General features: G+C 47.4%; 2 protein-coding genes across 6 annotated transcripts; one reads left to right on the top strand and one right to left on the bottom strand.

Moving 5' to 3' along the window:
• The first annotated feature begins 887 nt into the window (after positions 1-887).
• Positions 888-11445, top strand: TEPSIN (TEPSIN adaptor related protein complex 4 accessory protein). The gene is made up of 13 exons (XM_069952439.1): positions 888-972; positions 3371-3443; positions 4511-4602; positions 4793-4886; positions 5429-5496; positions 5695-5773; positions 5853-5915; positions 6818-7018; positions 7457-7634; positions 8697-8810; positions 9108-9186; positions 9755-9889; positions 10799-11445. The coding sequence occupies exons 1-13, from the start codon at positions 937-939 to the stop codon at positions 11258-11260; spliced, it is 1674 nt and encodes a 557-aa protein (XP_069808540.1). The 5' UTR covers positions 888-936; the 3' UTR covers positions 11261-11445.
• Positions 11446-12676: 1231 nt separating this feature from the next.
• LOC138772117 (anti-sigma-I factor RsgI2-like) lies at positions 12677-21695 on the bottom strand. 5 transcript variants are annotated; one of them, XM_069952269.1, is made up of 20 exons: positions 16915-16998; positions 16569-16604; positions 16431-16469; positions 16254-16292; positions 16071-16109; positions 15904-15942; positions 15727-15762; positions 15585-15623; positions 15445-15483; positions 15268-15303; positions 14950-15165; positions 14650-14865; positions 14525-14563; positions 14351-14386; positions 14174-14209; positions 14014-14052; positions 13509-13547; positions 13279-13377; positions 12962-13052; positions 12677-12872 (listed from the first exon to the last, which is right to left on the bottom strand). In XM_069952269.1, exons 2-20 carry the CDS (start codon positions 16591-16593, stop codon positions 12851-12853), a joined length of 1164 nt encoding a protein of 387 aa, XP_069808370.1. In that variant the 5' UTR covers positions 16594-16604; positions 16915-16998; the 3' UTR covers positions 12677-12850. The 5 variants fall into 5 exon arrangements, with proteins under 5 accessions (XP_069808370.1, XP_069808372.1, XP_069808371.1 ...); XM_069952271.1 differs by lacking the exons at positions 15904-15942; positions 16071-16109; positions 16254-16292; ... (1 more) ...; positions 16569-16604; positions 16915-16998 and adding exons at positions 19887-19928; positions 20451-20513; positions 20626-20679; positions 21613-21695 and having other exon boundaries at positions 14650-14685; positions 14827-14865; XM_069952270.1 differs by lacking the exons at positions 15904-15942; positions 16071-16109; positions 16254-16292; ... (1 more) ...; positions 16569-16604; positions 16915-16998 and adding exons at positions 19887-19928; positions 20451-20513; positions 20626-20679; positions 21613-21695 and having other exon boundaries at positions 14950-14985; positions 15127-15165.
• Between the last annotated feature and the right edge of the window lie 2426 nt (positions 21696-24121).

Genomic DNA, 24121 nt, shown 5'->3' with positions numbered 1-24121 from the left:
GGTTGGCGGCAGGTCTTACTGTCGGGGGAGGCCTTATATTTAGTAATTCAGCAAACCCTCTATAGTAGGTCCCACACGGTAGGAGTTGTAGTTCTCATCCAGCTCCTGATCTGGATCATCTGGCTATATGGACTCTCACTCTCACCATCCGGCTAGAGGAGCAGCAGAGGGTCAGATTGGAGAGAACTGCAGAAGACGCTGGAGCTGTCCAGGCATGATGGGAGTTGTAGTTTTATCAGTAGGTTGGAGAACGCTGCTCTACAACAGATGCCTCCGATTGTTACAGAACTACAACTCCCATCATGCCCGGCGGTCAGCCATTGCCTTTAGCTGTCCAGGCATGATGGGAGTTGTAGTTCGAGGGCCCATGGTCCCCCTATCTGTACTATAACACATACTGGACACAGAGAAGGAGCAGTGACGTCCATTACCAGGAGGAGTAACAGAGGCTGTGAGAAAGGGGGCGGGGCTCCTCCCTATTCGGGGTCACACCTGTGAATTACATCTTGTATCTGGACGCAGCCTGCAAGGCATGATGGGACATGTAGTACAATGTCATACAATGAACTACAAATCCCAGCATGCCCTTCACCTCGCAGTCCAGCCTCGGGAGCGCCCCCTCACCTGCGCCCTGCACTCCCCCAGCAGCCGCGGCACCGTCTCCAGCCTCCATCTCCCCGGAGCCGCCGTCCTTCCGCTCATTATAGCGCTCACCGCTCCTTTCCTGTGGGCGCCGCCATATTGACTCCCCAGCCAATCAGCGCTGCCGAGACACCCCGTCTCCGTTCTGATTGGTCCTTCCTTTAGAGCGGCGTCTATTGGCTGGGCTGTGAGGCAGCGCGCGCGGATTGGCTGGCGGGGTGGAGTCTGCGCGCTGATTGGTGGATGCCGGTTCCGGCTGTCAGAGAGGCCCCGGCAGCCGGGACAGGAGGGAGGATGGCGGTGCTGGGCAGGCTGAGCTTCCTGCAGCAGGTAACGGGGCTGTGGTGGTCACCGGGAGGCCACGCCCCTCTCCAGCTCCTCTGTCCGCCTTCTCTTCAGGTTTTGGGGTTGTTTTGTTTCTCTATGTAAAATCCTTTAACTCCCCTTTAAGGGGTCTTGTGGCCGCCATGATGGTGTTGGCCGCCAGAGGGCAGTGATATGGGGGTGGTATCGCCTATGGGGGTGACGTTTCTTCATCGTGCGTCACCCAGCTTTTCCAGGATCAGATTTGGCCAATAAACAATGGATATGACTGTATGCTATGGTATATACTATATACTGTGCAGTGCGGTGGCCTCATTTACACTTCCTGTCACTTCCTCTAATCCCCGGGTCAGGAATGTCACCCGACAATGGACCTTCCCTGTGATTCATCATCTTACCCTTTAAATCCATCCTCTTCAGCTGCTGCTGCTGCGCAACTCCCATCATCCCGCGCAGTCTGGTCAGGTGTCCGGGCATGATGGGAGCTCAACGGATAACCAATTACAAACGCTCCATAATTTGCCCTTTAAGCTTCGTGTTGTGTCGCCCCCTGGTGCTGTGTCTGTGTATTACACTCTCTTATCTCTTCGTGTTGTGTCGCCCCCTGGTGCTGTGTCTGTGTATTACACTCTCTTATCTCTTTGTGTAGTGTCGCCCCCTGGTGCTGTGTCTGTGTATTACACTCTCTTATCTCTTCGTGTTGTGTCGCCCCCTGGTGCTGTGTCTGTGTATTACACTCTCTTATCTCTTCGTGTTGTGTCGCCCCCTGGTGCTGTGTCTGTATATTACACTCTCTTATCTCTTCGTGTAGTGTCGCCCCCTGGTGCTGTGTCTGTGTATTACACTCTCTTATCTCTTCGTGTTGTGTCGCCCCCTGGCGCTGTGTCTGTGTATTACACTCTCTTATCTCTTCGTGTAGTGTCGCCCCCTGGTGCTGTGTCTGTGTATTACACTCTCTTATCTCTTCGTGTTGTGTCGCCCCCTGGCGCTGTGTCTGTGTATTACACTCTCTTATCTCTTCTTGTTGTGTCGCCCCCTGGCGCTGTGTCTGTGTATTACACTCTCTTATCTCTTCGTGTTGTGTCGCCCCCTGGTGCTGTGTCTGTGTATTACACTCTCTTATCTCTTCGTGTTGTGTCGCCCCCTGGTGCTGTGTCTGTGTATTACACTCTCTTATCTCTTTGTGTAGTGTCGCCCCCTGGTGCTGTGTCTGTGTATTACACTCTCTTATCTCTTCGTGTTGTGTCGCCCCCTGGTGCTGTGTCTGTGTATTACACTCTCTTATCTCTTCGTGTTGTGTCGCCCCCTGGTGCTGTGTCTGTATATTACACTCTCTTATCTCTTCGTGTAGTGTCGCCCCCTGGTGCTGTGTCTGTGTATTACACTCTCTTATCTCTTCGTGTTGTGTCGCCCCCTGGCGCTGTGTCTGTGTATTACACTCTCTTATCTCTTCGTGTAGTGTCGCCCCCTGGCGCTGTGTCTGTGTATTACACTCTCTTATCTCTTCGTGTTGTGTCGCCCCCTGGCGCTGTGTCTGTGTATTACACTCTCTTATCTCTTCTTGTTGTGTCGCCCCCTGGCGCTGTGTCTGTGTATTACACTCTCTTATCTCTTCGTGTTGTGTCGCCCCCTGGTGCTGTGTCTGTGTATTACACTCTCTTATCTCTTCGTGTTGTGTCGCCCCCTGGTGCTGTGTCTGTGTATTACACTCTCTTATCTCTTCGTGTTGTGTCGCCCCCTGGTGCTGTGTCTGTGTATTACACTCTCTTATCTCTTCGTGTTGTGTCGCCCCCTGGTGCTGTGTCTGTGTATTACACTCTCTTACCTCTTCATGTTGTGTCGCCCCCTGGCGCTGTGTCTGTGTATTACACTCTCTTATCTCTTTGTGTTGTGTCGCCCCCTGGTGCTGTGTCTGTGTATTACACTCTCTTATCTCTTCGTGTAGTGTCGCCCCCTGGTGCTGTGTCTGTGTATTACACTCTCTTACCTCTTTGTGTTGTGTCGCCCCCTGGTGCTGTGTCTGTGTATTACACTCTCTTATCTCTTCTTGTTGACTGTGTCGCCCCCTGGTGCTGTGTCTGTGTATTACACTCTCTTACCTCTTTGTGTTGTGTCGCCCCCTGGTGCTGTGTCTGTGTATTACACTCTCTTATCTCTTCTTGTTGACTGTGTCGCCCCCTGGTGCTGTGTCTGTGTATTGCGCTCTCTTACCTCTTTTTGTTGTGTCGCCCCCTGGTGCTGTAACTGTTTATTACACTCTCTTATCTCTTCGTGTTGTGTCGCCCCCTGGTGCTGTGTCTGTGTATTGCGCTCTCTTACCTCTTCGTGTTGTGTCGCCCCCTGGTGCTGTAACTGTTTATTACACTCTCATATCTCTTATCTCCTCTTGATTTGCATTTTTCAGCTTCCGCTGCTATTAAAGGGGACCTCCGATGACGAGACCCCATGTCCTGGATACCTGTACGAGGAAATGGCCAGTATCCTTTATTCTCTGTCTCCTACAGACTTCATACTGTAGCTGCTTATAGTAATACCTGTACATTATATAGAGGTCATTCTGTTGCTCTTAGCCTTAAATGTGTATTCCACTCACACATAACTTTTGATATGTTGCTGCCCATGATGAGACTAACAATTCCTTCCATACTTGTTATTATCTATTCAGTCTCCTTCCCCCAGTTCTGAGCTGCTGCTTTCTGGTGAAGACACATAAATCTGCGTGTGAGCTTTTCTCTCTGTCTCCCCCTTTCTTCTGAAATGGCTGATGTAAACAAGTCTCTGGCAGGCTGTGTCTGCAACATTGTGGCTTCTTTGTAATGCTGGGAGGGATAATCACAGTGAGTTCATCAGCAACTTGACCTCAGAATAACCCTCCCAGCATTACAAAGAAGCTACAATGTTTCAGTTACAGCCTGCCAGGAACTTGTTTACATCAGCTGTCTCAGAAGGGAGGGGGGAGGAGGGGGAGACAGAGAGAAAAGCTCACACACAGATTTTTGTGTCTTCAGCAGAAAGCAGCAGCTGAGAACTGGGGGAAGGAGACTGAACAGATAATAACAAGTATGGAAGGAATTGTTAGTCTCACCATGGGCAGCAACATATCAAAAGCTATGTTTGAATGGAATACCCCTTTAAAGTGAAACTATCAGCAGGTTGGGGCAGGACTTGTGATTTTAAATTACTTCCCTCCCTAAAGGCCCTATTCCACTGAACGATAATCGTCCCGTGGAATAGAGTGCAACAATCAGCTGACATCGTTCATGTCGGCTGATCGTTGCAGTCGCTTGTTTTTCAACATGTTGAAAAACAAGCGACTGATATAGCAGTGATCTTCTGCCGTCCCTCCGTTAAATAGGAGCGTCGGCAGCAGACGCTGCTATATCCTATGGGCTGCCCGGACGATCAGCGATCCCCCGGGCAGCTCCCCGTTGCCCCTCCCGCAGCTCCCCCCCGCAGCTCCCCGCCGGCCCTCCCGCACTCCCGCTGAGAGTGCTCGTTTGCTCCTCTGACGACCCATGGAATAGGGCCTTAACATGATATCTAGAGATCTCCCATGAGTCTTCTGGAAGCTGCCGCTGCCTCCTGGAGTATCTGCTCAACCGCCTGCAGAACGACTCCTGTCACGTCAAGTTAAAGGTTGGTACAATATATTACTCCAGGGGTGGGGAACCTGCGGCCCTCCAGCCGGGGCAAAACTACAATTCCCATGGGGATTGATGGGATGATGGGAATTGTAGTTTTAAACCAACTGGAGGGTGGAAGGTTCCCCATTGCTGCTGATGGGAGCGGCATGGCGGCCTATAGTAATTCTCCATGTCACCTCCAGGTCTTGAAGATCCTGCTCTACCTGTGTTCTCACGGATCTGATCAGATCATCCAAGATCTCCGACGCAACACGGCGTATATACAGGAGGCTTCAGGTGGGCACCTTACAGATATACACTGTGTGGAAACAGCTGCATTGGGTTGGTCCATATGAGAGCGTTAAAGGAGTTGTTTACCAAAATTTATTTTCTTTCCAATGAACTGGTGTCTGAAAGTTATATAGATTTGTAAATTACTTCTATTAAAAAATCTCCAATCTTCCAGTACTTATCAGCTGCTGTATGTCCTGCAGGAAGTGGTGTATTCTCCCCAGTCTGACACAGTGCTCTCTGCTGCCACCTCTGTCCATGTCAGGAACTGTCCAGAACAGCAGCAAATCCCCAAAGAAAACCTCTCCTGCTCTGGACAGTTGCTGACATGGACAGAGGTGGCAGCAGAGAGCACTGTGTCAGACTGGAGAGAATACGCCACTTCCTGCAGGACGTACAGCAGCTGATAAGTAATGGAAGACTGGAGATTTTTAATACAAGTAAATTACACATTTGTATAACTTTCTGACACCAGTTTATTTAAAAGATTTTTTTAAATTTTATTTTATAAACAACCCCTGTAATAGAGCATCTGTTTGTCTTTGCAGCTGTTAGCGGACCCCCAGACCCTCTTCATGGTATCAGCCTGTACCAGAAGGTCCGCTCAGTCGGACAGGTAAGTCTCTACAATATCTGGCAGAGACCTCGATGTTCATCCTGTTCTTCCTGGTTCCTGAGCAAATTAGAGCAGGAGTATAGTAGCATAGTACAGGATCTGCAGCTAATTGGGTGAGGACCGTTATGGGCCCCCGTCGGGGTCGTCTCCCAGTCTGACTCCCCCGGTCACAGCTCAGCGTCTCTGTTTGTCTTTCAGGAACTGGTCAGCAGCTTGTACACAGATCCCGTCCATCGAGCGCCCAGTATGGGGCCAAGCAAGGAGAGGTGCCAGCCCGGTAATGCACCAGGAGCAGCGCCATTGTTGTTGCCCCCTTTATTCTCTCTTCTGACGGCCATCTTGTCATTCCCTTACAGGAATGGGGTCTCAGGTCTCCCGCTCACAAGGATTTGGCTATTCCCAAGAGAAACCAAAATTAGGTAATTTCCTCCATGTTGTAATTTTTTTTCAGTTCTTCATAGTAGAAGATATTGAGCAATCTCCTTTTTTTTTATTACGATACAAAGATATTCCCTCTCAGTCTTCTCTGTCACATCACATCACATAAGGGAATCCTGTCCTTCGCCTGCACTTCACCATTTCCAACACTAGATGGCGACATTGTCCAGGAAACCTTTCCAAGCAACGAATCTGTAAATCCCTATTCCTCTTACCTGATTGGGTTTTCCATTTAGCAAATGAGGATTTGTCCTCAAAGTTTTTTGGAGCCTATTTTGAGGCATAAAATGTTGTTTCTACTCCTCTAAAAACATCCATTTTACATTGTTTTTCCCCATTGAATTTCATTGCATTCAGTGGTAAAGGCCTTAGGCCCCCTGCACACGTCCGTGGCCGTTTGTACAGTCAGGAAATGCTGATCTGGAAGCCTTTCAGGAGACTTTAGGAAACCAAGAGTGTTTCCTGACCGTAAAAACAGTTACTGCTGTTGTGCTGCCCTCCAGCTTTCCCTCTCTCTTACATCTGTGCAACAGAGTAAAGTCATTTGTGCACCATAACACTGGGGCGGAGAGCGCAGCCTCTTGTGGTTGGAGTCATAAGCGTCATTGACAAGGCCGGGAGCCAATGGCTCCTGGCCCTGTCAAACACAGTGCTGCATTTAACCTTGTTTCCCTAATTAGGTGCGCATACTGTTAAAGGGCCCAGTGCAGCAATCGTCGGCATGTGCCCAGGTGCTGGTCTGGACAGCTCCAGATACGGACATGTCCTATAATTTACAGACCTAGTTTCCTGCACAGACACCCTTCAATAAAAATCCTGAAAGGTGTCCATGCCCAAAAGAACCCTATGAGTCATGACGTGTGTGCGGGTCTTTCTCTTCCAGGTACCCCGAGTGAAGCCCTGCTGAGCGGTATACAGAGAGCAGCCGTGGCCGTGACCCAGAAGGTGCTGGTGGGAGCAGGGACGCCATCTCCTTGTCCCAGAGATCAGGGGGAGGACACATACAAGCCGGTGGCAGTGCCCTTGGGTGAGAGACCCCCATCAGTAGGGAAGGCCGGGCCTCCTGCTGCTAATGGCTTCAGAGGTGAGTGCTGTGGGGTTCACATGTGGTTGGCCTCTGCTGAGGCACCGTGGAGGCAGACCATGCAACTGCTATGAGGCCTGTGCAGTAAGGGGGGTTGCGGAGCAAAGTGTGGTTTGCATTCAGGGTACGCCACTGACAGCCTCTCTTGTGGTTGGAGCAGGTATTGCACTCAGCCACAAGACACCCCACCTCCATACACACTTACCTGTCCCGGGGCAGTCCCCCCAGCGTTCGTTCTCCCAGCTCCCAGTAACATCACTCGTATGCAGGGGAGCTGGAAGAATGAAGGAACGCTGGTGGACTGCACTGGGCCAGGTGAGTATCTGTATAAGAGGGGGGCTCTTTAGGGCAATGCCAAGAGAAGGCTGTCAGTGTCTTGCTATGCGGCCCCATGTATCCTAGCTGCACCCCTGACCTGGGGTATATAATCACTTCCAGGCAGTCACCGCTCCGGAGTACCGGGGGGAGGATGGGATGACAGCGACAGCGGCCACAGCTCCCAGGGCTCCATACAAGACAAGTCTCCACGTAGCCTGTCCTCAGACGCCGGCAGCAAGACAGGAAGTGACGGCCAGTCCCGTACCAGCAACCGGGAGAGCACGGAGAATGCTGAGAGGTATGACCACCCGACCCCTCTTATAATAGGATCACATTGCTGGAAGAGAGGGGGATGCACTGTTTAAAGAGGTTATCCAGGATTACAACAACATGGCCGACTGTTTTTGCTAGAAAGTAGCTGTGATTTTCCTTATCCTGGAGAACCCCTTTAATTACTGCATAATATTACTTTGTATTTCCTCACAGTATTCAGTATATCCGCTTGCTGTCAGTGGATGAAATCATCCATAGTTCCATCCACCCGTATTGACCTAACACTGCTCACAGCTCAGGGTTTGCTACAATTGTAGATTGCTGAGCTAAAGGCTGATATGTTTTATGTACACTGATACATTGCAGCAAAGTCAGAGTATAGACATGCATTCAGCTGGACGATATTGTGACAAACCCTCAGCAGTGAGAAGGATCTGGTTAGGTTTTGACAAGTAGATGGTGGGAAACAAAAGGTGTTAGAAACTTTAAAGGGAAACTCTGACAAAGGTTTTCAGATTTGTAATTTGCATCTATTTAGTCTCCAGTCTTTCATTACTTATTAGCTGCTGTATGTCCTGCAGTAAGTGGTGTATTCTCTTCAGTCTGACACAGTGCTCTCTGCTGCCACCTCTGTCCATGTCAGGAACTGTCCAGAGCAGCAGCAAATCCCCATAGAAAACCTCTCCGTCTCTGGACAGTTCCTGACATGGACAGAGGTGGCAGCAGAGAGCACTGTGTCAGACTGGAGAGAATACACCACTTCCTGCAGGACATACAGCAGCTGAAAAGAACTATGGAGATTTTTGCCATTGGAGTCGGGGAGGGGGGGAGTTTTCTCCCTGTGGTGGGGCAATTGTCGTCTGCCTCACAGGGGTTTTTGCCTTCCCTGGATCAACACAGTAGGGTTCCCCTAGGTTGAACCTGATGGACTCTAGTCTTCTTTCAACCTTATTTACTATGTTACTAAATATAAGACTGGACATTTTTAAATATAAGTAAATTACAAATCTATATAACCTTCTAATACCAGCTGATTTGAAAAAAGTTCCCCTTTAATCAGAGAGTCTTGTATCTTTCTCCTGTACAGGGTGGAGCCGGCTCATCCAGGTGACTGTCTACAGGAGGCGCAGTTGGTTTCCACCATCACCAGGGGGCAGAAGGTTTTCCTCACCCAGGAGGAGGTGCAGCATTTTGTTAGAGGGTGAGTGCTGGATCTTCTATCCCTATAGGACAGGCATGGGGAACCTTCGGCTGTGCAGGTATGATGGGAATTGTAGTTCTGCAACAGCTCGATGGTCCAAGGTTCCCATCCCTGCCGTAGGACATTACCAAGGTCAGTGACTTATCCTCCATTCACCACCAAAGCTGCATGTGTCAGTTCTGTGTGGATAGATGGGGGAGCGTTCCCTCCTGGTGCACTACACGTAGGTAGCGGTAGATCTGGTACAGGCCGCCTCTGACCCCACTCTGTCGCTGACGTTGTGCCTTTCCACACTAGATGTTCCCTGCTAAACTGTGAAGTGGTATTCGAGATGCTGAACCGCTCACTGGAAGAAGACGACACGTGTATCCGACTGGTGAGAAAACGCTCTTCACATTGTGCCGTTCCTTTACCTATAGTCTCTACTTAGGTCTAAAGTAAAAGGATGATGCATTGTGGGAGCTCAGACCATTTGTATAGATTGTATTCACATGACTGACTACAGGGTGGTGCTAATCCGTAGTCTGTTTCCAAGGGCAACCAGCAAAATTTAAAAATGTGTGTATGGCAATGGAAAATCTGAGACTAGTAGCTGATGGGCATTAGATATTAGGACGATCCTCTGCCAGGTTAGTGGGGTAGACCCCACCCCCGGTAGGACGATCCTCTGCCAGGTTAGTGTGGTAGACCCCTACCCCCGGTAGGCTGATCCTCTGCCAGGTTAGTGTGGGAGGCCCCCCCCCGGTAGGACGATCCCCTGCCAGGTTAGTGTGGTAGACCCCTGCCCCCGGTAGTTTTCTCCCTTTCTTGTTATGATCTTGGATAATCGGCCTTAGAGATGTCAGACTGACAGACTCTCATCTCCTTCCTCTATAGTCACAACAGCCGTACGGCCGAACCGACCTCCACATTGTATTGATTCCTTGCATTTGGTTTCTTTGCAGCGGTCCATGTGCGCTATCGCTTCCCTCATGACCTCTGACCTTCTGTCACATGACCACATGCTGATGGTGGTTCGGAACAATCTGCTGAAGCTGAGCCGAGGACCTTCAGGACCGGTAAAGGACAAAGCCAGAAAGGTAGGGACTGAAGGGGTCTGATAATACAATACTACACGGATAATGGAGAGCTCCTACCATGGGGTACTCCGACAAAAAAACTTTTTTTTTAATGAACTGGTGTCATAAAATTATATAGATTTGAAATTTACTTCTATTCAAAAATCTCCAGTCTTTCAGTACTTATCAGCTGCTGTATGTCCTGCAGGAAGTGGTGTATTCTCTCCAGTATGGCACAGTGCTCTCTGCTACCACCTCTGTCCATGTCAGGAACTGTCCAGAGCAGGAGAGGTTTTCTATGGGGATTTTCTGCTGCTCTGGACAGTTCCTGACATGGACAGAGGTGGCAGCAGAGAGCACTGTGTCATACCAGAAAGAATGTACCACTTCCTGCAGGACATAAAGCAGCTGATAAATACTGGAAGACTGGAGATTTTTGAATAGAAGTAAATTTCAAATCTATATAACTTTCTGACACCAGTCCATTTAAAAAAAAGTTTTTTTGACACCAGATGATTTGAAAGAAATAAAGTTCACAAGAGTTCCCCTTTAACTGACATAGAGGAGGTCACATCATGCATGGATACAGACATAGGCTGTATTTCAGGGCTCCCTAAGGGTCCATTTACAAGAAAGAGTATCTGCCAAAGATTTGAAGCCAAAGCCAGAAACAGACTGTAAACAAAGATCAGGTCATAAAGGAAAGCCTGAGATTTCTCTTCTTTTCAAATCCATTCCTGGCTTTGGCTTCAAATCTTTGACAGATAATCTGTCAGATAATCTTTCTGTGTAAATGGACCCTAAGGCGGCATTCAACTTTTCCAGGTGATGGGAGAGAAATGCAGAGTGTTCGGGTTCTAAAAACCTTGCCAGCTCAGCACTATACCCCCGGACTCTCGCAGGTAACATTTCTCCTATTATCTTTTTAAGATTCTTCTCCAGTTTGAAGCCCTGACACAATCCTCTCCTAGACACGGCACTGCCCTCCAGTCACCCACCACGCCCGCTCCCCGTACCAGCCACCCCCTGGACCTCCTCACAGACGCCCTCCCTGAGACAGCGGGGGAGAAGCTACTGATCCCTACTTCACCCACTGCAGCCTCAGACCCTGCCGGCTGCGGACTCATCCAGAACGGAAGCCAACAACGTCCGGACAGAGAAGGTGCGGCGGCCATTGAGGAGGAGGACTGTGCCCACAGCCACATAGAGCTGTCTGAGCCACCTGGACGGGGGTCACTCTTTGATGGCATGGACTTGGTGACCCCTGTAAGGAGACTTGGGAGGGATGGGAAAATGCCAAGTCAGATGCCGCCTGCTCCAACCCCAACCCAGACAGTGTCACAGGAGAGGACTAGGCCCGGCCAATCAGCTTTCTCCTTCTTGAACAGTTAGCGCATGACTGTATCTGTGCCATGTGATCCGCAGTGACCTGCGTTTTCTGCCTATTTGTTCTTCAGCCATGGACCGGGTGACCATATGGAAGAAACCAGCAAACACTAACTCCTCCCATACTGATATGTAAAGGGCTTTGTATATATCATGGTAACAGACAATGTCAATAAAAAAATTTGGTACTACAGATTCCAAAGAGGTCGCCCTGGAGGGTGGAGGCTTAAAGGGGTTATCAGCAATATCTTTTTTCCAGAAACACCGCCACTCTTGTCCTCAGGTTGGGTGCAGTATTGCAGCTCAGTTCCGTAGTAAGTAATTGGAGCTAAATTGTAATACCACCCACAGCCTGAGGACAGGGGTGGCACTGTAATTTTTTAAACTAATGATCGGTTAGGACCGTGACTGGTGCTGGGATTCCTCCAGGAGGTGGCCCCAGGCTGCCACTGATTTCCCCACCTTCTCGGTCATATCGGCCAAACTAAGACTGAAAAGTTCTCGATCAACAATGGCCTAAACTTCACCAGGGTCTATATGAAATGATTTGGGGGGGTCAGAATGTACCCTAGAAAAGTTATCTCCTGAACCCCGAAACAGCATTTCACCCGTTTGACAGTTTGGCAAGAGGGACTCCGAGTCTCCGTCTTCCCCACTGACCCCCAGATACTGCCACGTTGTGCTGGGGTCATCGTTATTATCCTCCTCTGGGTCCTTCAGCTCCTGATGCTCCTCTCGTGTACAACTCAGCTAGTGGTGAAGAGAGTCCGGCAGCATCCAGAACTCATCAGCACAGCTCTGCTCTTGGATCAGTAACACAGCTTGAAAATTATTGTAGAATTCTGGATGCTGTTGGACTGTCTTCACCTTCTATGACCCATCTGGTCCATAATGGATAATGGACACTCTGGCGTGTATCCTCACCTCTACTTACCAATCTCTGGACCTAGTCCCATATTGTTGCAGGTCTCCAATCTGTTGTTATCACACCCAGTGGGGTCAAAAGGTTCCGGGCCTTTAGCATGCCTTGCTAAACACCAGAGGTGCGACTACCACATAGGGAACCTGCTGGTTCATGCTAGGAGGGTCATGTACATCGTCTTCAGTCAAGTCCTGCATTCCACAGGGGTACTTCAAGTCTAGCCAGGGGTCAGAGAAGTTGCCTCTCATTGATTGGGCCCCCCTGCTCCCGCTGAGTCCTGTTCTGGCTAATGCCAAGGTTGGCTCCTACCAGCTGTCAAGTTGGTGCCAAGTACTCCTGGATGTGCCTCACGAGTGTCGCATCACAGCAAGGTTGGATTCTCTGTGAGTACTGGTTAAGGAAGGCTCCTAACAAGAGCTGCAGCGATAACCCCTGCTAGCCCCCCATATAACGTCCTGAAGACCCCTCACTCACCACAAAGATGAAGACAAAAAACTGAGGATTTTTTAACATTTTATTTTCAGAAGGGGGAGGGTGAGTATAGGGGGAAGGAGTGAGGATATAGGGTGAGGGTTTTTTTTATGTGCAGAAAGGGGAAGGGTGAGTATATGGGGAAGGGGTGCAGACATATAGGGTTGGGGTGCAGGATGGTGGCTGTAGGTGTCTCTTCTGCTCTATACGATGGTCGGTTCTGATCTGTTAACATAAAAATTGAGAAATGTCAGTGAGATTCTAAAGATGAATATAGAGAAGAAGAAGCAACACCCTGGAATCCCGCTACTCACGGTTTGATCCTGAACACTTTCACTATACAGATCACAGCAGCGATCATGAAGACCACGATTACGGCAGCGATGAAGGCGCCCTTGATTTTATCTGGAGAGAGAATATACTCATGTTATTCTATAGAGGCCTGGAAAGCTGGACGGGACCGACCTCCATAATACTAAAGAGATGGGAGCCATTCATACAGAGACAGGGAAGATAGAAAGATAATAAAGGAGCTCTCCGACCACCCAGAAGGGAAATGGTGGATCTGGAGATCCGACCACTATAAAGACACATGAGGAATCTGACATTACAATTAAAGAACATCACATACCAGTAAGAATGGAACTGTTGTCATCTGAGAGAGACAGCGATGCCGGAGATGTTGGAGATGTTGGTGAGGGCGGAGGTGTCACTGCAGGTGACTTTAGGCCTGAAAGAAACAGAGACATTCATAGTGTTAGAGGAAATTCCCATCAGATCTCGGTCTGGCGGCCATAGATATGAATGATGGGACGTGCTATCTCGCTGTTGGTCCATCCTGCGGGATACAGACATACTCACCTTCATGGTCTGCTGGAGCCGGAGTGATGGTTGGTAATTCTGAGATATAAATAGAAAGGTATGTTTAATAAATAAAATAAAATAAAAAATCTATAACATTATAGTCACCTGCCTAAGGCTATGTTCACACAACGTCATTTTATAGTAAAGAACGGACTCTGATTGCAATTGCCTAAGCGTCCATTCTTTACTGAAGGGACGGCATTGCATTGAAGTCAATGCAATGCTGCCCGCTGTGTTCAGACATCGTTCTTCTAATGCCCTGAACAGCGTCCGGAAACATCAGCTGTTCACACAACGCAATGTGCAGCGCGGCCGCACATTGCATTGGAGTGAATAGCTAATTGAGTTGCGGGCACAGGAATGGGCTGCAGGAATGGGCTGAGTTGCTATGCAACGGACGCTGTTAAACGGAGTGTGAACATAGCCTAATATTGTATTGGAGCATCCCGTGTCACCAAAAAGAGCTCTGCCCTTCTCTACAGGAGGATACAGTCATACTCACCTCCATCGCCTGCAGGAGCCGGAGTCATAGCCGGTATTTCTGAGATTAAAAAAAAGTTTGATATTTGATAGAAATTACAGAAAAAAGTCATTATATTAAAGCCTCCTGTAAAATAGATAGAGCAGGATATACTGTCATACAGGTATACAGTCATACTCACCGTCATAGTCTGGTACAGGGGTGATATCTGGTAAATCTGCGATGGAAAGAGAAAAAGACAAATGTTTAATATTAAAAATAAAACCTAGATATAACATTACATCCTCCTGTGTAATATTGTATCGGAGCCTCCATACTCTCTCTGGCCTCCTGTACAGCCGGATACGGCCATACTTACCATAATAGTCTGGTACAGGGGTGATATCTGGTGAATCTGAGATGGAAAGAGAAAAAGACTAGTGTTTAATATAAAGAAAAACCTAGATATAACATTAAATCATCCTGTATAATATAGTATCGGAGCCCCATAACCTCTCTGGCCTCCTATACAGCAGGATACAGTCATACTCACCTCCATCGTCTGCTGGAGCCAGAGTCATATCCGGTATTTCTGAGATTAAAAAAAAAAAGTTTGATATTTCATAAAAGTTACAAAAAAAAGTCATTATAGATACAACAGGATACAGTCATACTCACCGTCATAGTCTGGTATAGGGGTCATATCCTGTAAATCTGAGATGGAAAGAGAAAAAGACAAATGTTTAATATTAAAAATAAACCCTAGATATAACATTACATCCTCCTGTATAATATAGTATCGGAGCCTCCATAACCTCTCTGGCCTCCCATACAGCCGGATACGGTCATACTCACCTGCATCGTCTGCTGGAAGCGGAGTCATAGCCGATATTTCTGAGATAAAAAAAAAAGTTTGATACTTAATAAAGATTACAAAAAAAAGTCATTATAGATACAACAGGATACAGTCATACTCACTATCATAGTCCGGTATAGGGGTCATATCCTGTAAATCTAAGATGGAAAGAGAAAAAGACAAATGTTTAATATTACAAATAAAACCTAGATATAACATTACATCCTCCTGTATAATATAGAATCGGAGCCTCCATAACCTCTCTGGTCTCCTGTACAGCAGGATACAGTCATACTCACCTGCATCGTCTGCTGGAGCCAGAGTCATAGCCGATATTTCTGAGATTAAAAAAAAGTTTGACATTTAATAAAAATTTTTTAAAAAGTCATTATATTAAAGCCTCCTGTATAATAGATAGAGCAGGATACAGTCATACTCACCGTCATAGTCCGGTACAGGGGTGATATCTTGTAAATCTGAGATGGAAAGAGAAAAAGACAAATGTTTAATATTAAAAATAAAACCTAGATATAACATTACATCCTCCTGTATAATATTGTATCGGAGCCTCCATAACCTCTCTGGCCTCCTGTACAGCAGGATACAGTCATACTTACCTTTATCGTCTGCTGGAGCAGGAGTCATAGCCGGTTTTTCTGAGATTAAAAAAAAGGTTGATATTTCATAAAAATTACTTTAAAAAGTCATAAATAAAGCCTCCTGTATAATACATACAGCAGGATACGGTCATAATCACCTCCATCATCTGCTGGAGCTGGGGTCATAGCCGGTATTTCTGAGATTAAAATAAAATTTTTTATATTTAATAAAAATTACAAAAAAGTCATTATATTAAAGCCTCCTGTATAATAGATAGAGCAGGATACAGTCATACTCACTGTCATATTCCGGTATAGGGGTCATATCCTGTAAATCTGAGATGGAAAGAGAAAAAGACAAATGTTTAATATTAAAAATAAAACCTAGATATAACATTACATCCTCCTGTATAATATAGTATCGGAGCCTCCATAACCTCTCTGGCCTCCCATACAGCCGGATACAGTCATACTCACCACCATTGTCTGCTGGAGCCGGAGTCAAAGCCGGTATTTCTGAGATTAAAAAAAAGTTGGATATTTAATAAAAATTACAAAAAAAGATATTAAAGCCTCCTGTATAATAGATGATGGGACATGATATCTCGCTGTTGGTCCATTCTGCAGGATACAGACATACTCACCTTCATGGTCTGCTGGAGCCGGAGTGATGGTTGGTAATTCTGAGATATAAATAGAAAGGTATGTTTAATAAATGAAATAAAAAAAATATCGATAACATTATAGTCACCTTCCTAATATTGTATTGGAGCATCCTGTGTCACCAAAAAGAGCTCTGCCCTTCTCTACAGCAGGATAATACTCACCTCCATGGTCTGCTGGAGCCGGAGTCACAGCCGGTATTTCTGAGAAATAAAAAAAGTTTGATATTTAATAAAAGTTACAAAAAAAAGGTCATAATAATAAAGCCTCCTGTATAATATTGTATCGGAGCCTCCATAACCTCGATGCCCTCCTGTACAGCAGGATACGGTCATACTCACCTCCATTGTCTGCTGGAGCCGGAGTCATAGCCGGTATTTCTGAGATTAAAAAAAAGTTTGATATTTAATAAAAATTACAAAAAAAGTAATAATAAAGCCTCCTGTATAATAGATAGAGCAGGATACAGTCATACTCACTGTCATAGTCCAGTATAAGGGTCATATCCTGTAAATCTGAGATGGAAAGAGAAAAAGACAAATGTTTAATATTAAAAATAAAACCTAGATATAACATTACATCCTCCTGTATAATATAGTATTGGAGCCTCCACAGGGGCGTAGCTAGGGGTTCAGCCTAGGGGGGGCGAGCAAGTCTGAGTGGGCCCCCAACCGATTATGTTACCCAAAGGGAACCTCGCTTGACAACAATGCTTTCTAAATAATAAAGGGTATATTCTGCTCCATTACTCATAGTGAATTAAGAGCAGTGTTAGAGGCTTCTACATTTACATATATAGACACATAAAATGAAACAGTGACTTACAAGGGGTGTCTTCTCATCGGAGTCACTCACTATCCCAATGTCATGGATGTATGGGCAGTATAACAGGTTCACCTGAGATCTGTAGTTAAAACTGTAAAAAAAAGTTAAATCCATTATGCAAAGACTATTATTTTCCCTATACACTGACTGACCCATATACCATAGAGGTAGATAATTTGCATTCTGCCTAAGACAGGTGCATCACTCACAGGGAGGTACCGCAGGCTCAATCACTAGCTAACTCGGGCAGCCACTACAGGCTGCTGCACCCTGCTCTCTGTGATCCGAATCACAGCTTTCTGATTTAAACATACTTGTCCCTTATCCTGTAAGAGACTGGGGTGGAGGGGTCGGACCTCTGCCCCCATTCCCCCAGGATCTCCAGATCAGCCCCCAGCTCCTCTATGAAGCTGCCAGAGAGAACTGGGCCAAATAGGGTTAAATCAGAAAACCACTGTTTTCCACATGTCCAGCTCCCCCTGGTTTCCACATGTCCAGCTCCCCCTGGTTTCCACATGTCCAGCTCCTCCTGGTTTCCACATGTCCAGCTCCCCCTGGTTTCCACATGTCCAGCTCCTCCTGGTTTCCACATGTCCAGCTCCCCCTGGTTTCCACATGTCCAGCTCCCCCTGGTTTCCACATGTCCAGCTCCCCCTGGTTTCCACATGTCCAGCTCCCCCTGGTTTCCACATGTCCAGCTCCCCCTGGTTACCAGCTCCCCCTGTTTCTACATGTCCAGCTCCCCCTGTTTCCACATGTCCAGCTCCCCCTGGTTTCCACATGTCCAGCTCCCCCTGTTTCCACATGTCCAGCTCCCCCTGTTTCCACATGTCCAGCTCCCCCTGTTTCCACATGTCCAGCTCCCCCTGTTTCCACATGTCCAGCTCCCCATGGTTTCCACATGTCCAGCTCCCCCTGGTTTCCACATGTCCAGCTCCCCCTGGTTTCCACATGTCCAGCTCCCCCTGGTTTCCACATGTCCAGCTCCCCCTGTTTACCAGCTCCCTCTGTTTCCACATTTCCAGCTCCCCCTGTTTCCACATGTCCAGCTCCCCCTGTTTCTACATGTCCAGCTCCCCCTGTTTCCACATGTCCAGCTCCCCCTGCGTCCACATGTCCAGCTCCCCCTGCGTCCACATGTCCAGCTCCCCCTGCGTCCACATGTCCAGCTCCCCCTGCGTCCACATGTCCAGCTCCCCCTGTGTCCACATGTCCAGCTCCCCCTGTTTACCAGCTCCCCCTGTGTCCACATGTCCAGCTCCCCCTGTTTCTACATGTCCAGCTCCCCGTTTCTACATGTCCAGCTCCCCCTCTTTACCAGCTCCCCGTGTCCACATGTCCAGCTCCCCCTATGTCCACATGTCCAGCTCCCCCTGTTTCCACATGTCCAGCTCCCCCTGTTTCCACATGTCCAGCTCCCCGTTTCCACATGTCCAGCTCCCCCTGTGTCCACATGTCCAGCTCCCCCTGCGTCCACATGTCCAGCTCCCCCTGTTTCCACATGTCCAGCTCCCCCTGTGTCCACATGTCCAGCTCCCCCTGTTTCTACATGTCCAGCTCCCCGTTTCTACATGTCCAGCTCCCCCTCTTTACCAGCTCCCCTTGTGTCCACATGTCCAGCTCCCCCTGCGTCCACATGTCCAGCTCCCCCTGTTTCTACATGTCCAGCTCCCCGTTTCTACATGTCCAGCTCCCCCTGTGTCCACATGTCCAGCTCCCCCTATGTCCACATGTCCAGCTCCCCCTGTTTCCACATGTCCAGCTCCCCCTGTGTCCACATGTCCAGCTCCCCCCCCCTGTGTCCACATGTCCAGCTCCCCCCCCCCTGTGTCCACATGTCCAGCTCCCCCCCCCTGTGTCCATCCACATGTCCAGCTCCCCCCCCCTGTGTCCATCCACATGTCCAGCTCCCCCCCCCCTGTGTCCATCCACATGTCCAGCTCCCCCCCCCTGTGTCCATCCACATGTCCAGCTCCCCCCCCCTGTGTCCATCCACATGTCCAGCTCCCCCCCCCTGTGTCCATCCACATGTCCAGCCCCCCCCCTGTGTCCATCCACATGTCCAGCTCCCCCCCCCCTGTGTCCATCCAGATGTCCAGATGTCCAGCTTCCCCCGCTTACCAGCTGGGTTGTCTGTGTGCTGCTGCTGCTGCAGCAGTCCGGCACTGACCTTGTGCGCGCGCGCGGGAGACGGAACAGCGCGGCGCCAGAGATGATTGGCAGGTGGGCGGGCCAGGGCGGCGCACGCACCAGCAGCGGTGCGCTGAGGCCGTACGCACCAGATTAAGATGGCGGCGGCCGGGGGAGCTGCGGCAGCATGCCGGGCGGCGGGCGGCGTAAAAAAATCAATAGCGATCTGGGTGGGCCCCTGCCAGAGTGGGCCCGGGGGCGGCCGCCCCCCCTGCCCCCCATCAAATTTCGCTACTGAGCCTCCATAACCTCTCTGGCCTCCTGTACAGCCGCATACAGTCATACTCACCTGCATTGTCTGCTGGAGCCGGAGTGATGGTTGGTAATTCTGAGATATAAATAGAAAGGTATGTTTAATAAATAAAATAAAAAAAATATCTATAACATTATAGTCACCTTCCTAATTGTGTATTGGAGCATCCTATGTCACCAAAAAGAGCTCTGCCCTTCTCTACAGCAGGATAATACTCACCTCCATGGTCTGCTGGAGCCAGAGTCATATCCGGTATTTCTGAGATTAAAAAAAAGTTTGATATTTAATAAAAATTACAAAAAAAGTAATAATAAAGCCTCCTGTATAATAGATAGAGCAGGATACAGTCATACTTACTGTCATAGTCCGGTATAAGGGTCATATCCTGTAAATCTGAGATGGAAAGAGAAAAAGACAAATGTTTAATATTAAAAATGAAACCTAGATATAACATCCTCCTGTATAATATAGTATCGGAGCCTCCATAACCTCTCTGGCCTCCTGTACAGCCGGATACGGTCATACTCACCTGCATTGTCTGAGTTCGGTGTTTGTGTCACAATCGGTAATTCTGAGATATAAAAAGAAAAGATTAATGTGTAATAAAATAACCCCCACCAGCTATAACATTATACCGACTAAGAGCAAGAGTAGGGCCCCGGCCTAAGGAGGATGGAGAAGGGCGGGCCCAGATAAAGGAGGACAAGGGGATGACCCAGATAAGGGGGAGGACAAGAGTAGGGCCCCGGCCTAAGGAGGATGGAGAAGGGCGGGCCCAGATAAAGGAGGACAAGGGGATGACCCAGATAAGGGGGAGGACAAGAGTAGGGCCCCGGCCTAAGGAGGATGGAGAAGGGCGGGCCCAGATAAAGGAGGACAAGGGGATGACCCAGATAAGGGGGAGGACAAGAGTAGGGCCCCAGCCTATGGACTATGTAAAAGGAAGGACCCAGATAAGGGGGAGGGGAAAGTGGAGCACCCCAAGCTGTGGAGGAGGAGCAAAAGGAGGGACCCAGCTAAAGAGGAGGGAGGAGGAGCCTTCCTAACAGCAGGTAGTCGGATGTAGAGTAGTAAGGCATTATGGGATACTTACCGTCAGTATCGGTGGGGAATGGGTGCGTCTGGTCATCCACTCCAGGCACAACGGGAGCCTCGCCTGCAAGAAATAGAGAGAAAAGAAGCCATTACACCAGCAGGAAATCCTCCGGAGGACCATGCTGTATATCCCGCCATCCTCCCGCTCATCCCCGCCATCCCTGGGCACTCACCGGCCGCGCCGCCTGTCACAAATCTCTGATATATATCATATCCACGAGTTGGTCCTGGAAGTACAGAGACATAGTTATCAGATTCTATTACATCTGTGTATGTGTATATACTGTATATAGTGCTGTTGTATATGTATATACTGTATATAGCACTATTACATATGTATATACTGTATATAGTGCTATTGTATATGTATATACTGTATATAGCACTATTACATATGTATATACTGTATATAGTGCTATTGTATATGTATATACTGTATATAGCACTATTATATATGTATATACTGTATATAGTGCTATTGGGGGAGGTTTATCAAACATGGTGTAAAGTGACACTGGCTCAGTCGCCGACGGCAACCAATCAGATTCCACCTTTCATTTTCCAAAGAGTCTGTGAGGAATGAAAGGTGGAATCTGATTGGTTGCCGGGGGCGACTGAGCCAGATTCACTTTACACCATGTTTGATAAATCTCCCCCATTGTGTTTATGTATATACTGTATATAGTGCTGTTGTATATGTATAGACTGTATATAGTGCTATTGTATATGTATATCCTGTATATAGTGCTGTTGTATATGTATAGACTGTATATAGTGCTATTATATATGTATACACTGTATATAGTGCTGTTGTATATGTATATACTGTATATAGTGCTGTTTATATATATATATATAGACTGTGTATAGTGCTGTTGTATATGTATATAGTGCTATTGTACATATATTGACTGTATATAGTGCTGTTGTATATGTATATACTGTATATAGTGCTATTGTATATGTATATACGGTATATAGTGCTGTTGTATATGTATATACTGTATATAGTGCTATTGTATATGTATACTGTATACAGTGCTATTGTATATGTATATACCCTGTGTATAGTGCTATTGTATATGTATATACCCTGTGTATAGTGCGTGTATATGTATACACTGTATATAGTGCTATTGTATATATATGTGGAAGAATACCTGGGATCGGTCGTCCTGAGGAGCCGCTTATCATGTATACAGCAAGTACATAGAGGAGCAACGCTGCTCCTCCTCCTCCTCCTCCTTGCGTCGCCATGATAAGTGTGAGGAAATCTCATCAGGCAGAACAATATAGAGCAGGATTCTATTATGATGTCATCACATGATGTCATCACCACATGGAAGATTCCATTATCACCTGCTGCAGGGGGGAGAACATTCCAACTGATGACTGACTGACTGTGTCCATGATGTCACATAGTAGTATCAGCTCTGTGGCGCCCCCTACAGTTATAGCCAGATAGCACCTGCTCTTGGTTACTCCTTTAGGACACAGAGATTTTATCACAGCTCCATTAAAGTCTATAGAAGTGACCACGGTCGCCATGGCGACCGGGCCCACTATCTGGGGGGGCCTGGCCAGAGTATACCCCCAGCCCAGACTATACCCGGGGTTAAAATGGCCTAGGCCAATTCATACCCCCTCAGGCCATTTTATACCCCCATGACATCAGCAGCCGTGAGTGATAGACACAGGAATTACTTCATTTTTAAACATTTTATTGGGGATTCGGCTTTGTCTGCTGAGGTGAGAAGCTACTGATTGAAATCTTAAAAATCTAAACACATAGGGGGAGATTTATCAGACATGGTGTAAAGTGAATCTGTCTCCGGTTGCCCCCGGCAACCAATCAGATTCCACCTCTCATCCCTCACAGACTCTTTGGAAAATGAAAGATGGAATCTGATTGGTTGCCGGGGGCGACTGAGCCAGTTTCACTTTACACCATGTTTGATAAATCTCCCCCATAGGGGACATTTATCATTATGTTTTAGTTTTTTTTTGGCTAATAAGGAGATTTTGTGCACTTCATAAATACCTGTCCAAGACTTATTAAGGGTTTTGCGCTAATTTTACATCAGTTTTCATTGCCTGCACCTTTTTTCAATGTATGCAAGGGGGAGGGGGGTTGTTCTATTAACCAGTTTTCATTAGATCTGTCAAGTGCAAATTTTCATTTTTTTGCGCAAAATCCTACCCTAATGTAGCTTTGTAGCCGAGCTGTTTTAGACTGGGTTCACACTGTGTTATTGCAGTCCATATTATTTTCCCATTCGTTTTTTGCAAAATGGATGAGAAAAAAAGGAAGCGTTTGTGTGCCTCCATTTTGATCAGTTTTTCCATTCCATAATAAAAAAAACGGATAAAAATGCATCACAGCGCCACCTATTGTCAATTCAGTGTAAGCCCTGTACTGTATTTCTCAACAAGAGGAAGCAGCTGTGTGTCCAAGTATGATTAAAAAAAAAAAATCAGCGCACTTTTCAACAAATTAGAGATAATGTGAGAAAACCAGTGAAGTGATAACATGATGACTTGGGGGGATATATTCTGGTCTAGGCCATTTTACACCCCGGGGTATACTCTGGCCTAGGCTATTTTATACCCGGCGGTATACTCTGGCCTAGGCCATTTTATACCCCGGGGTATATTCTGGCCTGGAGGGGTATAGTTTGGCCTAGGCCATTTTATACCCCGTGGTATATTCTGGCTTGGAGGGGTATAGTTTGGCCTAGGCCATTTTATACCTGAGTATAATCTGGAGGATAGGTATGTGGGGAGGGGGGTGGAAATATCAGGGCATCTCTAAGGGGGTCCCCTGCAGCTGCAGACACTCTGTTAGTATCTGCATAAAATGGTCAACAAGGGTTTTGGGGGTTGTTTTTATTTCAATAAAAAAAATTCTATTGCGTATTGACTTTTTTATGCACTTAACCCCTTTGCTAGACCGGAGCCCAGCATGGTAAGTATCATAACCCCCCTCCCCTCCACCAAAGATAATGGCTGTGAGAATACATTGCCATAACTTGTTCCAGAAACTTATACAGATTTATAATTTACTTCTATTTTAAATTCTTAAGTCTTCCTATCCTTCTCAGCTGCTGTATGTCCTGCAGGACGTGGTGTATTCTCTCCAGTCTGACACAGTGCTCTCTGCTGCCACCTCTGTCCATGTCAGGAACTGTCCAGAGCAGGAGAGGTTTTCTATGGGGATTTGCTGCTGCTCTGGACAGTTCCTGACATGGACAGAGGTGGCAGCAGAGAGCAATGTGTCAGACTGGAGAGAATACACCACTTTCTGCAGGACATACAGCAGCTGATAAGTATAGGAAGACTGAAAATCAAAAATCTATATAACTTTCTGACTTTAGTTGATTTGAAGGGGGAAAAAAAGATTTTCACCGAAGTACCTCTTTAATAACCAGGACAGTCCCCGCTAATCTGGGACTGTTGGAAACAATAGCCTTAGCCATTATTGGTGATGGTTCTCTACTGGAGGTACAGATGAGAAGCCCCAGGTGTATCTTCTATCAGTCTCGGATTTCTCCAGCTTATATGGGGTTAAATATTGGAGGTGAAATCCAGCAGCAGTGGGAATCCTGGAGGCTCACATGATAAGAGGCTGACCTCCAGTCTCCTGACTATTAGCTTGGAGGAGGAGGGGGT

Source organism: Dendropsophus ebraccatus, chromosome 14 (genome assembly GCF_027789765.1).
Source record: "Dendropsophus ebraccatus isolate aDenEbr1 chromosome 14, aDenEbr1.pat, whole genome shotgun sequence".
NCBI lineage: Eukaryota > Metazoa > Chordata > Amphibia > Anura > Hylidae > Dendropsophus > Dendropsophus ebraccatus.
Note: the sequence above shows the minus strand (reverse complement) of the source record. Positions and strands in the feature narration are given on the sequence as shown.

Excerpts from the sequence above, each read along its gene's own strand:
- TEPSIN (XM_069952439.1), top strand. The coding sequence starts at position 937 with ATGGCGGTGCTGGGCAGGCTGAGCTTCCTGCAGCAG. Across the intron at positions 5,497-5,694 it reads AGGTCCGCTCAGTCGGACAG|GAACTGGTCAGCAGCTTGTA; the intron begins GTAAGTCTCTAC and ends TTTGTCTTTCAG. Across the intron at positions 8,811-9,107 it reads GTGCAGCATTTTGTTAGAGG|ATGTTCCCTGCTAAACTGTG; the intron begins GTGAGTGCTGGA and ends TTTCCACACTAG.
- LOC138772117 (XM_069952268.1), bottom strand. The coding sequence starts at position 21,646 with ATGATAAGCGGCTCCTCAGGACGACCGATCCCAG. Across the intron at positions 20,514-20,625 it reads TGTGACAGGCGGCGCGGCCG|GCGAGGCTCCCGTTGTGCCT; the intron begins GTGAGTGCCCAG and ends TATTTCTTGCAG. Across the intron at positions 15,763-19,886 it reads ACCGAACTCAGACAATGCAG|ATTTACAGGATATGACCCCT; the intron begins GTGAGTATGACC and ends TTTCCATCTCAG.